At 39.7% G+C, this 16,485-nt stretch overlaps 1 protein-coding gene across 1 annotated transcript; it reads left to right on the plus strand.

Annotated features, from left to right (window-relative positions):
* Nucleotides 1-4,952: 4,952 nt before the first annotated feature.
* On the plus strand, nt 4,953-15,432 carry LOC308402523 (transketolase-like). The gene is made up of 14 exons (XM_080891434.1): nt 4,953-5,202; nt 6,631-6,748; nt 6,840-6,953; nt 7,053-7,150; nt 7,884-8,075; nt 8,267-8,385; nt 8,544-8,740; nt 10,316-10,480; nt 11,841-11,997; nt 12,487-12,617; nt 12,704-12,787; nt 12,921-13,014; nt 13,334-13,456; nt 14,377-15,432. The coding sequence occupies exons 1-14, from the start codon at nt 5,096-5,098 to the stop codon at nt 14,562-14,564; spliced, it is 1,887 nt and encodes a 628-aa protein (XP_080747560.1). The 5' UTR covers nt 4,953-5,095; the 3' UTR covers nt 14,565-15,432.
* The last annotated feature ends 1,053 nt before the right edge of the window (nt 15,433-16,485 follow it).

Here is a 16,485-nt window from a genome sequence, read left to right on the forward strand (position 1 = left end):
TTTTTTACAATATTTGCTGTTTGTGTGACACACTACTAAAAATATAAAAAAGCATTCAGTACTTGGTTGTGACGTAACATTTTAATAACAAAAGTATAGATATCCCCCCCCCCCCCCCCCCCTCCCAAAATGGTTTGTTCCAGCTCGCCTCTCCCCTACTCTGGCTCCAGCGCCCTTTGGTGGCTGAGACAGCGGAGCCTGGCTTAAAACAGGACATATTAGCTGCATTTAACCTTCAGTTACTCTTTATATAGTTAGGTAGGAGTCAGACCATGTTTCTTTTTAGCTGAAAAACATTACACCAGGTACCCTGCAGTGTTGGAAACGTGTTTTCCAACAATGTTTGCTACCCTACAGTCCGTCCTGCTCTGTAGTAAAATCAGCCACATTTGACCGTCGACATGTTGCTCCCATCGAAATTTATACAGCCTATTTAAAATCTAAAACTTTAAATTGTCTGTAGCTTACTGTTGTTGATACTGTCCTGTTTGAAATGGAATGAGAGAAGTTGGTTATTTTGTCATATGTGCATGTGCCCATATTAAACCCAGGAACAACATTCAGGTAAAACTGTAAGAGCAAATGATCCATCAATCAAGAATAATGTTGGATCAGTGTTTCAATATTTATATCTTTTATGAGATGTACATGTGGTTTGGTTATTTGCCTTTTGGTTGAAAGTACACTGAGAGAGGACTTTTTTTTTTTTATTAGTGATCTTAATAATATATTTTTTTCATATTGATGTAATTTTTTCATCTAATTGAATACAATCTATATGTGTATGATTGTCAGTCCAAAGAAGGAGAGAGGAAAGAGGGGAACGTGAGGAGAAAGTACAAGGTCAGGAAGAACCAGGTAAGAAAACAGACAGGGAACAGTGACAGGCACAACAGAAACTGTTAAACTGCTTGAGAGAGTTGATCACCAAAAAGTGATAGACAGATTTGCCAACCTCAAGGTGAGGCGACACAGGTTAAAATAAAATAAAAAATCTGCAGAGCCATAGTAGTATCTGTAGTAAAGGTCTTTTCATACATAGTATACATTGTACCACAGGCTAAGTTGCCTCCATTTTGATAATTGTTTTTATCAATATTTTGTACATTTCAAGGACTCTATTTTCATTTATCTGTATTGTATTATACATACACATTAAAAGTGAATCTCAGGGACAGGGAGGAACAGGGGTTTAAATGCACCAAGGAGACAGTCAGAGGGAACTTGGGACAACTGGAGACATGTCAGGATGCAGGGACTGACAGAGAAGGGGAAGAAGTCTCATCGTGACGAGTAAAGTTTATCTTGCCTGTAGTACAGTTGTGGGAAACTTCCAAGTAAGTGTTACATCCTGTGGACAGGAGAACAAGGACTTGGTGGTGGAATGAAGAAGTACAGGAAAGTGTTCAAAGAAAGAGGCATAAGACCTGTTGAACAAGTTTAAGAAAGAGGACTTTTTGACCAGGTTTAGCACAGTTTTGGGGAGTGAGAGGAATGGAGAACAAGTATACTGATTTTCAAGAACGAGGGTGATGTGCAGAACGTTAGTAACTACAGGAGGATAGAGCTGATTAGGCATACCATAAATTGTGGGAAAGAGCTGTTGAAGGTAAGTTAAGAAAAGAGGTGACAATCAGCAAGCAGCAGAGTGGCTTTAAGAGCATTACATAGGTGATGTTTGCTTTGAGTGTTGATGGAGAAGTACAGAGAAGGTCTTTGTGGATCTAGAGAAAGCATTTGATAGAAGACCAAGAGAGGAACTGTGGTACTACCACCCTATCCCTAGCCTCCTCTTTTGTCACACCAACTCTATAACCCTTCTTCACCACATCCATGAATCTTCTCTTTGGTCTTCCTCTTTTCCCAAAATTAGCTTTCTGAACAACACGATAAGTCAGGTTGTTATAATAATACAAATGTTTGGTTTAATGCTTCAAGAGTTTTGATCTTGTTTTTGTTTTTTTATCACCACATGCAGCCTTTATACAGTGCACAAAGTATCAAAACCTCCAGTAAATCCTTCAGCAGGATCTTCCTCTTCAAGAAGAAAAAGGGATTTGTAGTTTTCACAATGGGTCACCACACCATGTAGCTCCACGAGAGTTTTTACACTGGATTCCCTTCTCACAACTCCAAATGAATTGGTGCCTCCTCCCAGGAACAAACTGTAAGAGAAATATGTAAATCTCTACACTGTGGAGCTACAGGGATCTTCCTCTTTTACCACAGTAAAATAAAAACGATGAAGTGGATGAGCTGGTAGATCTGTAAACAGAGGTGAGGAACCTTGACCTGAAGGTAGCTGAGAGTCCTCCATTGTATTATCAGAGTCTGGCAGAGGTGGAGAGGAATAACGGTAAGGTTAAATTGCTTTTGGGTGGATAGAGTTTGAGAATGAAGCTGTAGGGCTGGAGGGAGGTGTCAGAATTTGCAGATGAAAATTTAGCTGGCTCCCCGCAGTTCCTCCAGTGGTCTATCAGAGTTTTCCTGCAGATGATACAGTTAATCCCCATCATTCTTTTCAGCATCATTAATATCTGGATGGCTAGCTGGAAAGTGAAAAGGTGTAAGCTTCTGTCTTGATGTAACCACCTTCAAAGATGTTTCCTTATTAATGCTTTAGCAGGTGCTGAAGATGTATGATGATCAGAGATGGTAACGCGTTACTGTAATCTGATTACTTTTTTCAAGTAACGAGTAAAGTAAGGGATTACTATTGCAAAAACGGTAATTAGATTACCGTTACTTTCCCGTAGGAACGCTGCGTTACTGCGTTACTAAAACCGTGATTTTTTGCGAGAATGTTTCACGACAGTGACGTAAGCGAGTGCGCCGTTAGTGACAACAGCTGTGTGCAGATCATATCGATTGTGGGAGAGCGTATGAGCATGCAGCGTTTAAAGCGTGGAAGTACTGACCTTACTTTGAGTTTGATTCCATAAAAAGTGACAAAAACATTAGTGTCCATCGTGGGAAGAAAACTGCTTTTTACAGCGAAAAAACCCCTAAACTTCCAAGCAAGCACCGAGTGCGCAACGACGTAATGGGAAACTCACAGAGAAACTCGCGGATTCTTCAACTGACCGCGGCACACCTGCACCAGGGTAAACCTCCGCCTACCCCACTCCTGCTTTACAGGTGAAAATAGAGCAACTGGACCGCTAGTCTTTGACTTTATTTATTTTCTGCTGTGTTTTACTTGCATCTATTTGAAAGAGTGAGTGTAAACACAAAAAATATTTTATTTTATGTCCTGGAATGTGCAGAAAATAGGTTTAAATGTTAAACTAATTTATTCAAGTCAGAGACTGTTGCATATAATTACATTTTTGCTTGATGCATAAAGTTAAAAGATTAAAACTGATAAAACAAGTTAAAAAAAGAGACTTTTCCATTTGATTACATTTTGTATGATGGATTATGTAGAAAAAGTAGAATTGGGCTGAAAGATCTATCACTTTATCACTTCTTAAGGTTGTAAATCGTGTTTTTAAAAAGTAACTAAGTAACTAAGTAATTAATTACTTTTGAAAATAAGTAATCAGTAAAGTAATGGGATTACTTTTTTGGGGAAGTAATCAGTAATTAGTTACTGATTACTTTTTTCAAGTAACTTGACCAACACTGATGATGATTCTGTAGGAAAAAAATGTTTTGTCACCATTACTGTCTAATTTCAATTGTGACATCTTTAGAAGAGTGAAGTGATATTTCCACCAACTTCCTCCACCTTCCTGACTCAAGCATCCACCAGCATGATTAACATAGTCTTGAACACCTTGCAGTCTGATGAAACACTCCAGAGCAAAGTACTCTGAGGCAGTCTCCTCGACAGACTCACATCTTTGGCTTGGATGGAAGCCATCGGCCTGGGGAAGTGTTTTTGAATATAAAATAAGAAACATTTTTAGCACTATGAATGTAATGTATACTTTATTAATCTGCGTAGGGAAATTACTTCTCTGCATTTAACCAATTCACTCAGTGAAGCAGTGGGCAGGCACCAATCCAGCGCCCGGGGAGCAGTGTGTAGGGACGGTACCTTGCTCAGGGGTACCTCAGGGTAGCCGTTCAGTGGATTCTTCTGATCACTCTACCTACTGAGCTATCCCTGCCATCTTCCTTCCAAAGAGCTCTAAGTTGCTAGTGAAGGTACACAATCTCGGATGTTAACAGACACAGTTATGTCCTCTTTTTCTTTATCCACAAATCGCTTAACCACTCCAAATGAGGTAAGTTTTAACACTACCCAATCACAAAAGACCTCTTCCCAGAGTCTCACCCACCAGGTACAGACAGAATCCCCCTTGGACATGTTTCCCCATCTTCCACTCATTGGACAAGACTCTGAGCACCACTCATCTAGAAGAGACTCTGTTGGTAGCAACTAGATATGGCAGAGAAATATCACAGCCTTCCCGAGGTAAAGTTTCTCAGTACATCATCAGTCGTGTCACAAACCAAGGACGAGGAAGGCATCATTTTGATTTTTAGGCGCTCCTCTTCCTTGTTAATGTATTTATTCACACTCTAAGACAAGAGTTTTTTGTTTTGTTTTTCTTAACCTTATCACACTGATAGACTGCATGCACTCACCCATAACTAAATAGGCAGGACATGTGGTTAAACACAGCTCTATGATTTGTAGGAGGGATAGAATTGAACTGTAACACAGACACATTTTTTTAAAATTACCCTCTGGGATCTTTCACAACCTTTTGTGACCTTAGCTGTCAAAACATAGTCTGGTAAAAGGTATATAGTTTTGGTGTATGCCGTTGTATTTTAGCAGTAACGCCCAGTGCACGTCACTGGGTTCCTCCTCCTTTGTGTCTGTCAGCGTGTGTGTGTGTGTATGTGTGTGTGTCCCTGTGCATCCATGTGTGTACATGCCTGGTAGGTTAAATCCAGTTTCTCCTCGTTTCTGTCTCTCTTTCTGCCTGCCTCTATAACTCACACACTCACACTAGCTTTGCTCTTTGGCAACACACACACACACACACACGCACACACACATATTAAAACCACACAAATTCAACAGAGGATTGTAGTTGGTCCATTTTTCTGGTGCTTTAAAACTCAATATATCGCCTTCATGGAGGATTACCACAAACCTGACCAGCAGACAGTGCAAGCACTGAGGAACATCGCCAACCGCCTCCGAATCAACTCGATCAAGGCAACAACTGGAGCGGGCAGCGGGTAAGTTGCATTTACTGATTCTTGCACACGAGCTTTGCTGTAAGATTGTAAATGAACTGCACATATAAACATAAGAAATGTGTGCATAACATAATGCAAAACCTAGTTTTCCTTTGCATCGTGCACTCATCAACAGAAATAGTCACACCCAATGAACTATGCATGAACAGATTAGGATGTAAGGAACAATGTGTTCTGCTTTTGTTCTCCTCCTTTGACAAATTTAGATTTGGCTGAAATAATTTTAGCATTTTATTTCAGAAAATGTAAATATCTACATTGTGTTATTTCCGTGTAATTATACTTTATTTATAGCATATTAGAGATACACAATTGTTTAAAAAAAATTCCAAATCTTTGATGTGCAAGCAGAAATGAATGAAAAACATGAACAGATCAGGGTGACATCAACAGAATTTAGGTTATTTGATTTTTTTTTACATTTACTTTGGTTACAAGATAATAATTGTCTATAATCATCTATTTTACTAGATATACCCCTATGAACAATTCAACAGAGCAGACTACCCTGTATAGTATAATGGTGGGTGAACTGTACGTAGCAATAGACTCGAGTACTGTGTGGCCGCTGCAATCATGCGATCCTCTTCAATGGAAATTTCAATGAAAAGCTGCCTGTAATCTTTAATATAATTTCTCCTTCGAGCTCTTATTGATTATGAATGTCTAATTTTGAATAGCAAGAAAATTATTTTATCGGAGCCTAACTCCACATTGCACAATTCTGCAGTGTTAAGCCTACAGTGATATGAAAAGAAAAACACTGAGCACCGAGAAATATTACTTGACTTAAAATATTCCAAGACTTATTAGAATTAATGACTTATTGATCTCGAATGCTTGGAAAGATGGAAAGGATAGCAACGAGCTGAACACAGCAAAATACTTGCCTTCAGACTCCATGGAGCTGGAATTTGTGATTTCTTTGTGACAGAAGTTGGCGGTTTAATATAATGCATTAATGCCAATTATTTATAGATGCAACATATTTTAATGCTACAATTAATTTTGGGCAGCATATACTAACAGTTTACGGGTCTCTGTGTGATTGTCTTTGCAAAAGCAATTTGAAGTGGTGTTTTTTTTTTGGTTTTTTTTTGTTTTTGTTTTGTTTTTTTTGAAGTGGTGTTTTTGACTTTTTTGTGTTGCACTCTTTTGAATAGAATCTTCATTTGGCATCTCAAGCTGAAATTTTAGCTAATTAAGTGTGCTTTGTGATAGCTTTACCTAGAGTGATACTGCAGCCTTTTGGGACAGTACCATAAATGTATAGCTATAGTGGATTTTATGCAAATACAGGAGGCTACTAATAATAAACATATTAAAGTTTAACCTGTATTTTCTGTGTTTTTGAGTTTGCTGTTTATTTGGATTCATTTTAATAGCACCCTCTCATACACTGTGCAGATATCCCACGTCATGCTGCAGTGTGGCAGAAATCATGTCTGTGCTTTTCTTCCACACTATGAAGTACCGCCCTGAAGACCCAAGAAACTTCAACAACGACCGCTTTATCCTGTCTAAGGTGAGAGTCAGTAAGCTCCGCTGGTCTGAATATGAGAGCCTCTGTTCCTTTTGTAATTGTAATGCCTTGCTTCTTTTCATGTCTATCTCAGGGTCATGCTGCTCCTGCGTTGTACTCCATATGGGTTGAAACAGGTTTTCTCAAGGAGAGCGAATTGCTCAGTTTATGCCAGGTTGACTCTACCCTGGAGGGGCACCCAACCCCCGTAAGCCGCCACATACTGTACCTATAACACACCTCAGGACTCAAAGAGCACAAACTCTACTCAGAGTTTATTGATTTATTTGATCTGTGTACATTTCAGAAACAACAATTTGTGGATGTCGCCACTGGATCACTGGGGCAGGGTCTTGGTGTGGCCTGTGGAATGGCTTACACTGGGAAATATTTTGACAAATCCAGGTAATTCCTTGTCCACACGCAATACACAAAACACCTATGGGAAAAAAAGGTGTTTTTGCAGCTTTACATGAAAATATCAACTCAGTTGTTTAAATTATTGACACAGCGTTGCATCGTATTTTTTTTGTAGTGCTTTGAATTAGGATTTTCTTTCATTCTGTGGGTGTATACTGCAGCTACATGATCTGCTCTAACAATTCTTCTGCTCTAATAATCACAGGCGCAGCAGTCACGCCTGAGATATTTTTACCACCCAAGCAGATTTCATTTTGGAGTAAAATCCAGATATTATGCCGTAGACTGTTTATTTGTTTTAAGTTGCCACAAAAGTGGAACGCTGTCATATTTTAATATTCCTTTGTATAAGCAGCTACTTTGATGACATTTGATTCATCTGCTAATATTTCAGACCGTGTGTGATTAATAGGTGAATAACAGTACAAAAAATGGTCTTAGTTAAACACTATTTGGCTCTTATGGCAAAGTAAGTTACAAAGGTAGGTGTGAAATTAAGTAGTCACATCTCAGCCCTCAGGAAGCTTAAACACGTCACAGCTGATTACCCATCCAGGTGTCCGATAATGGCGATAAAACAAGCCTGACTGGAAAGGCGTTTTCCTCAGATATGACTTTTTTTTTCTCACATCCACAACACATCACCCTCATCTACACAAACATAAAACACAAATACAGTATGCACAGTATAATCATGTAATCTTGGCTTGTTCTCCAGTTACCGTGTCTTCTGTCTGCTGGGGGATGGTGAGATGTCAGAGGGGGCTGTCTGGGAGGCCATGTCATTTGCCTCCTACTACCAGCTTGACAACCTGGTGGCCATTATGGACATCAACCGTCTTGGCCAGAGTGACCCTGCACCCTTGCAGCATCACGTAGAAAAATATCAGAAGCGTTGTGAAGCCTTTGGGTAAAATTGCATATGAGAAATCCATACTGATTTAGAGGCTGGTTAGCATCCGTTTATGGTATAAGCTCTGAAGGAAGACTGTATTTTCCTATATTTTCTGTATTTCACATATTTACGTATTTCTTATTTCCTATATTTCACATAAATATGTGTGAGACATACCGAAAGCCTTTTCATGTGTGTGTCTATAGCTGGCATGCTATCATTGTCGACGGACACAGCGTAGAGGAGCTTTGCAAGGCTCTGAGCCAGCCATGCCACCAACCCACTGCCATCATAGCCAAAACCATTAAGGGCAAAGGCATTCCAGGTAAATATTGTCTTTCATCTTTGCACCCTTTGCACTCATTTTAAAATAAATGATATTCAAAAGTACACTGCAGTTTTGCAGTTTGAATGGCACCTACCGAGTAATGTATGTGTGCATATGAATTAAATGAACATAAGAGCATTTTTTTGTGTTTTCAGCTGCAGAGGATAAGCTGGGTTGGCACGCCAAAACTCTGCCCAAAGACATGGCTGACATGGTCATGAAGGATCTGCAGAGCCGTATCATGAGTAGCAGCAAGCACCTGTACCCACCTGCTCCTATTGAGGACTCCCCACCTGTCAGCCTAAGAAACATCAGGATGCCAAGCGCACCCAGCTACAAGGCTGGAGAAAAGGTCTGTAAAGTGGACATGAATACAAATACTTTATTCTCCAGGTAGCAATGAATGAATGAATGAATCCCAAACAACCGTGTCTACAAAAAAGTTGGAATGTTGTATGAAATGTAAATAAGTTTAGATCAGACATTTGCAAATCATACAAACTCTGTGGTTAACTGAAAATATTACAAAGAAATGCACAGAAACTGTGAAGTTTGAGCCAAGTATGGGGTGGCTGTAGCTCAGGAAGTAGAGCAGGCCATCTACTAATCGGAAGATTGGTGGTTTGATCCCTGCATGCTCCAGTCTGCATGCCAAATATCCTTGGGCAAGATACTAACCGATGCATCCATCAGAGTAGGAATGTTAGATGGAAAGCACTTAAGCATAGAAAAAGGTGCTTGTATGATAGGTGTGACTAAAGCATGTCTTATAAAGTGCTTTGAGGGCTCTGGGAGAGTAGTAAAGCACTATATAAGAATCAGTCCATTTAACATTTAATTATGGAAACTAATTCAGTGCAGGGACAACAAAAGGGGAGGTTAGACATGATCACCACTCTGTGGGAATCTACATAAGCAAAAGGATATGTTAGAGCATAAATTTAAGTATAAATAAAAGAATAAATATGTGTAAGATATGTATGATCAAGACAAGAATTCAAAAGCAATCATACTTGAACTTGTGCGTCTATGAAGTAGCAATTAAAACCAATTGGTATATAAATATATCATGTTTGATTGTAGCAAATGTTTTGAATTTGCATTTACTCAAAGCAAACACAATAGATTTTTCACAAAAGCGAAAGCCTGATTCATTAAAAATGAAAGCATAGACAATGTTAACCAAACCAACTTTTGTTCATATAAGAACAGTAAAATGTGGTTTGTGTTCATCATTGAGAGTCCTGGTTTTAAACAGTGTTGCCTAAAGTCCATATTATTCACACCCCCTTCAAAAGCTTGTGGTTTCAACTGCCTCCCAATATACAAAGCACAGGTTTCCTGCAGCCCCTTCTGCAGGTGGTCTGCCCACAGGAGGGTGGACCCATGTGGCTGATCCAGGCCCCATGGACTAAGGCCTGGGAACCAGGTGCTCGGCAAGCCTGGCTTTTGGGGAACGGGGCTCATCTGTGCCTAGATTTTTCTACACAGAGGTGCTCTTGATCTGGTCCATCACCCAGAACTAAACTGCCTTGGAAGACCCAACCAGGGCAAAATGCCTCGAAAACATAGCTCCTGGGATCACTTAGGCATGCAAAACACTCCACAGAAGTAAAGAGCCAATTTGGGATATATATTAAAATAAAGGGAAAAAAAACAAGTAAAACAAATTGTCACAAATTAACTATCACAATTTTCACAGTTAATACATTAACATGAATTCAGTTATTAAAAATTGTTGATCGGAATACTTTTAATTGAATTCAGTACAACAGTACAGTTCAGTACAACTAAAGAGGAGTTTAGGCCTGATCACCACAGGCGTTTAAAGGATTTGTAAATCATTGTGTTCTGTTTTTCCTTTTGCAGCATCCAACCTTTGCAGGTTGTAAAAAGATTGATGAATTTGGCCTCCTTTTCTCTGCAGATTGCCACACGGAAGGCATACGGAATGGCACTGGCCAAGCTGGGACGCTACAATGAACGTGTTGTGGCCCTTGATGGAGATACCAATAACCTCACCTACTCAGAGATCTTTAAGAATGAGCATCCCAACCGTTTTGTTGAGTGCTACATTGCTCAGCAAAACATGGTATGATCTTTGGTCAAATTTACGCCTTTTTCTTGATAAAAAATATTTCTTCAAAAACAGATGTGAATCCTATCATTCTGTCACTTTTAGTTTAATGCTATCATTTCATTTTAGATGTAACAGAGTTGCTTTTTAATAGCGATTCTTCTCCGTAAACTGCTCTTCGTTTGCTGTCTGCACAACCTAGCTTGCCATAGCTGCTGAGCTGAGCTTATGTTATTAAATTATAGATGGCTTGTCTGTACCTGCCCTGTAATATAAGGATAGTCACATAAAAAACTCAAGTTCCTCCTTTTACATCAATGTGGCAGCTGCTGACACCAGTGGTTAGAAAACCCCTTTATTTTGCTTCGGTCAACATTTTATCAGATCCTAATTTGAAGAGAGGCAATCGAATTCTAATTTCTTGTCTTTTCATGTCCCCAGCAGCAGCCTGCTTCAATGTAGGTCAGGCATTTCCATGATGATAAGCAGTTATGACAAGTGTATTCAGAAGTAAAATATTAATCACTACAGAGGGTGGGACCATCTGGCTGAATGCATGAGAAAAGTCAAAAGTTCAAGGGTACAATCGAGATGAAATTAAAAAAATATGCAAGACTCACCTACACTGAAAAAAAGGAAATTGGTTGGTTGTTGCATTTACAAAAGTCTAACTTGTAATTTGAGCAAAATAATTTCATGTTTCTATGGTGAATGTAATTAAAACATGTTGGATCTGTTTGAAATTCAACAACTTCATTTGTTCTTGTTGAGATGACATGTCAAGGACAAACAGAAAATTCTGTTTCAAGCCTTGTAATCATAGCTTTCCTACTTTTGTTAAGCCTGGAAGGACAGCTTTGTGGTGTGGTGGTTAGCACTGTTACGTCTTTTAACTCAGTTGTTTAATTGTCTGCCAAAGCAAAACAATTGTGTGCAACCAATGTCCACAATTGAATTAAGTAAATCCAACATGTTCTGTTTTTCAGTGTACAAAAACTTAATTAGTTACAAACAAAAACAAATGGAGTTTCGTTGAATTCATTTATGTAGCGTCAGATGTTACTTTTGAGAAAGAAGAGAAGATGTGGGACTGTGGAAAGGTTTGGAGACAGGACAAAGGAAATTATTTGTAAGAGGAGGTATGCCACTGATCCTGTCCATATGGTAAAATAAGCTTCAGAGATTTTTGCAAAACTTTCTGCTTACTGTGGTCTTTAGTTCAAAGAGGCTTTCAAATATGGTTTGCACTACAGATATTTTACCCTCTGGGTGATCTTTTTGTGGTGACGTTCTTGCAGCCTGTGTCTCTTTAGTTTGGCACATGAAGGTTTCCTCGCTCGCAAAGGTACTAAGAAATAATGATTTCATTTCCCAGGTCAGCGTTGCGATGGGATGTGCTGCCCGAGAGAGGAATGTGGTATTTGCCAGCACTCTTGCTTCCTTTTTCACTCGCGCCTATGACCAGCTTCGTATGGCAGCGATCTCAGAAAGCAACATCAATCTGTGCGGCTCTCACTGCGGTCTGTCCACCGGTCAGTAGACTGCTGCCAATGAGCAATTCACATAAAAACCCTTCTCATACATGTCACCAAACTCACACCTTCACAAATTCACCCTCATCCCCTCTTACACTGAATCCAACCACTTCAGAGCACCCAGTTCCTCAGAATATATCCACAGCCTCCTTAATAAATGCACAAGTGTATACAAAGAAGTCTGTGTCAGTTTGTGAGTTGTTTCAATCCTTTCTATTTTTCCCCTCTAATGCTGTGTTTTCCTTGCCATTTACCCTCCTTGACCTTACAGCTATTACTCAAACTTCCCCCTTTTCTCCTTTCGTGTCTGCCCTGGAAGCTGTCAACAGGGAACCAAGTGTCCCTCTGTTAGTGCAGGTACACTGCATGCAGCCGAACTTTATGCTTGTGCACCTGCATGCTTCAGCTCACCTAACAAGTAGATAACTTTTGAAGATTTCCTCAGTGTTGAATGCATAAAATCAACTATAAATGTGTATGTTGCAGGAGAGGAGGGCCCTGCCCTGATGGGTCTGGAGGACGTAGCTATGTTCAGGGCCCTTCCCACAGCAACCATTTTCTATCCCTGTGATGGTGTGTCTACAGAGAAGGCTGTGGAACTGGCTGCAACCACAAAGGTACTTAAACAAAAATGGCAGCGTTACAGCTCCCCTACATGATCATCTATTGCAGTAATGATCTTTTCATTTTCCTTTTCATTTAGGGTGTTTGCTACATCCGAACCAGCCGCCAAGACTGTGCTATCATCTACAACAGCAATGAGGACTTCCATGTTGGACAGGCAAAGGTGAGACACTATTTGTGCTTCTCTTAAGACAGTGAGAGATAAACACATGAGGCAGAAATGGCAGATTATTGTTCCAAAATAATCACTCGAAACACTACAGCTTATAGAGGGTACATTTCCTTCTCTTTGACAGGTGGTGTACCAAAGCAAGGACGACCAGGTCACTGTGGTGGCAGCTGGAGTGACTTTGCACGAGGCCCTTGCTGCAGCTGAACATCTAAAGAAAGGTCCGCAAGATATGTGCTGACACATCCAGAACAATTACAAGAAAAACATTGTAATCCGCTGCTAGCTGGTCAGATTTATATCTCTATTTTTTTTTAGAATGTATCTGTTAGACCATTGCTGTTCCTTAGAATAGGTTTTGAATGGTTCTGTGTTCAGTTTGTCATTTAAATGTTAGCCTGATCTTAGTTTTTGTGTTTCTTGCACAAACTATGCTTTCTTTATCAGGTTGGCAGAACTGCTATATTATCCTATATTCAATCGCTGTGGTTCGGTTAACCGTATGATGTATCTTTATGCATTGTATTTTTCATCTTCCAGAGAGGATCTCTGTCCGAGTGATTGATCCCTTCACACTCAAACCTTTGGATGTCAAAACGATCATCGACCACACACGTGCTACCAGGGGAAGGATCCTCACTGTCGAGGACCACTACTACGAAGGTAGGTTTATATAGAAGTTGCTTGGATTTTGCATATTGCATGCCTATCGCCAACCAAGCAGCAACAAGCTCAGTAGCATAATGCGGCTGCGCCTCGTCATTGGCGCATATCCTTGGGAGTGTTGTGGTGGCATGTTTCCATTGGTTCACTGATGTAGACGGGTTGTGCTGGCAATTGCTTATTGGCTGAGGGCTGAGACCGCCTGTCGCGTGCCTTCATTGCAGGCAAGGTATTGGTACTGTGGTGCATTTTGTAAGTGCGACAGCCATGGAGGCAGAGTGCTGTCAGATTTCCTTAGCTAAGCGGGTGCCCATGGGGCTGACTGTGACCTAGATAACACAGACAGCTCTGGCCTGTGCCTACTAAGAGAAAGGGGATGGGTGATGGCATGGATGAGGCTGGACAAAGGAAATCTAACAACTGTAATTTGTCTGATGTTGTGCATCTCATTCATTGTACATCTGGAACAGTTGTGGTGCAACGTTCAAGGGGATCATTTTTACACTTAGCTGTAATGATTTTTTTGTTATCCCTTTATGTAATGTGTGCACAGAGGCTCAGTGTTTTTGGATACTGTAATGGGAGCCAAATATGCTTGAACTTCCCGCTCCATGTTTTTATTCTTGGACACAATTGGGCAGTACTTCAAAATTACAAATACAGTACTTGCTACATTATTACATCTATAAGAAATAATGTAAAACAATATCATTCAAAGGCATAATTTTTCTATATAGCTACCTTTATTTCATTTTTTTATTTACTTCTGAATTTAGGACTTTACACACACAGCCTGAGATGACCATGTTAGAAATGTCCCATCCTTAAGACATCACATTAACCAGACAGTTAAAAATGCATTTAAGTGGATTTGTCTTTCACATTTGTCTTTTATATATTCCTTTGCTGTTTTTCCACAGGTGGTCTTGGCGAAGCAGTGTCTTCAGCAATGGTCAATGAGTCTGGCTTCAGTCTGCACCGTCTCGCTGTGTCCCACATTCCTCGCAGTGGAAAACCCCACGAGCTGCTGAAGATCTACGGTATCGACCGTGATGCTATTTCTCAGGCCATTCGCAAGATGGTCAGCAGCTCTACCAATGCCAAGTAACTTTCTCCCTGCAACCACCTACCTATCCAATTACACCCCTGAAGATAAGGCTAGTAGTCAAGTATGTTTTCGATTCACATGGCACCCAACTCTTTGATTTTGTTCACAGTGAATACCCCTAAGTGTGTAGGCTACTAAAGTAATGTGATTTTGTGCTGTACACATTAAAGTAGAGTTCCACGTTTGCCTTCCTTTTTGTGTATTTATCACCAAAAACTGAGACACACAAATTCATGCAACATGCATATCCTCACTGATAATACCAGCGTTGTTATAGACCCATTTCAATGACAGAGATGTGGACATAACTGACATTTTCATTGGTGGATGCTCACTATTAAAAAATAATAATAATAATCCGGTATTACATGTCTGCTGTGTGATGCTCTAATGTGTTCTTAATGCTCTTGGATTCATTCAACTGACAGTGGTTTTATATTGTTTTGCTATAGCTTGTAATACTGAGTGGGGCATAGTTTTCAAGTCGGTGTTTATCATAGAGTGTGTGTGTCAGACAGAAACTTAGTGAGTTGTTGTTGTGAAAGACAATAGGAAATAAAGTGAAAGAAATGTGTACACGTCATAAAGAGCAGTCATGCAGAGCCAGAATTTAAACATTCAGATGATTTCACTTTCATTTTTGTAGTTCTTAAATTTATTTCTATTCACCATTGTCTTTTGTTATTGAAATTTCAGTTACCGTAAACCAACACACCTCAGTGTTCATTTGTGCTCTAGCACTGCTTTTGGACCTCAACAGCAGTGTAATCTTTACACAACGTCGAGCAAAGAAGAGCCACCCGGTGCTGATAGGGGGTATAGTGGGCTGTGATGTTGAATAGCTAGTTACGTCCAGCGTGTCAGCCTAAGAACACTTTCTTTGTTACTTGAAATTTTGTATGTACCATACTTTCATGTAATAAAGCCCTCTGCATTTGACTTTGACCATTTACAATAGTTTCTATTCGCCTCTGTGTTGACGTGTTATTTAAGCACTGCTCATAAACAGCAATCTGCAACTATAATGGGAAAGTATCTATGAAATTTATGAACAGCCATCAGCTTCAGCATGCATTGGTATGAGACAGGCCCATCTTATGAAAGTCAGATGAACTTCAGTGTATTGGTATAACATACATTCACAAGATTGCAGAGACATTTATAGTGGAAAAAAAGAGGAAACTACAGTGTTTGTTTCTACAGTGACATAAAACGTCGCCATCTCGTCATCTTAAATACCACTTAAATAGCTTCCTGTAAATCCCCCCACTGTAATTTTAAAATCACTACCACCAGGTTCTCGTTCTCTCTCTCAGCTTCCTGTTCAAGGCAAGGCAAGGCAAGGCAAGGCAAGTTTATTTGTATAGCACAATTCAACAACAAGGTGATTCAAAGTGCTTTACAGAGACATTAGAAACAAGAACAAATAAAAAGCATGATTTAAAATTGAATAAAACAAGCAAATAAACTAACTAACTAATTAACAAACAAACAAACAACAGTATATAAAATCAAAACAGATAAAATCAGAACAGTAGATAAAATCAGTAGTTAAATGTAAGTTTTGAAATTTAAGCTTAAAGTGTGGATTTGGTGCTTTATTCAAATGCAGCTGAGAACAGGTGAGTCTTCAACCTGGATTTAAATAAACTGAGTGTTTCAGCTGATCTGAGGCTTTCTGGGAGTTTGTTCCAGATATAAGGAGCATAAAAGCTGAATGCAGCTTCTCCGTGTCTGGTTCTGACTCTGGGAACTGATAAAAGACCGGATCCAGATGACCTGAGGGATCTGGATGGTTCATACTGGGTCAGGAGGTCATTGATGTATTTTGGTCCTAAACCATTCAGAGCTTTATAGGCCAGCATCAGAACTTTAAAGTCTATCCTCTGACGGACAGGCAGCCAGTGTAAGGACCTCAGAG

The sequence above is a fragment of the Rhamphochromis sp. 'chilingali' genome (assembly GCF_963969265.1).
Source record: "Rhamphochromis sp. 'chilingali' genome assembly, chromosome: 9".
NCBI lineage: Eukaryota > Metazoa > Chordata > Actinopteri > Cichliformes > Cichlidae > Rhamphochromis > Rhamphochromis sp. 'chilingali'.

Bases quoted from the DNA above. Each gene is read 5' to 3' on its own strand.
- LOC308402523 (XM_080891434.1), top strand. From the start codon at position 5,096: ATGGAGGATTACCACAAACCTGACCAGCAGACAGTGCAAGCACTGAGG. The intron at 5,203-6,630 runs GTAAGTTGCATT...TACACTGTGCAG, and splicing joins ACAACTGGAGCGGGCAGCGG to ATATCCCACGTCATGCTGCA. The intron at 8,741-10,315 runs GTCTGTAAAGTG...TTTTCTCTGCAG, and splicing joins GCTACAAGGCTGGAGAAAAG to ATTGCCACACGGAAGGCATA.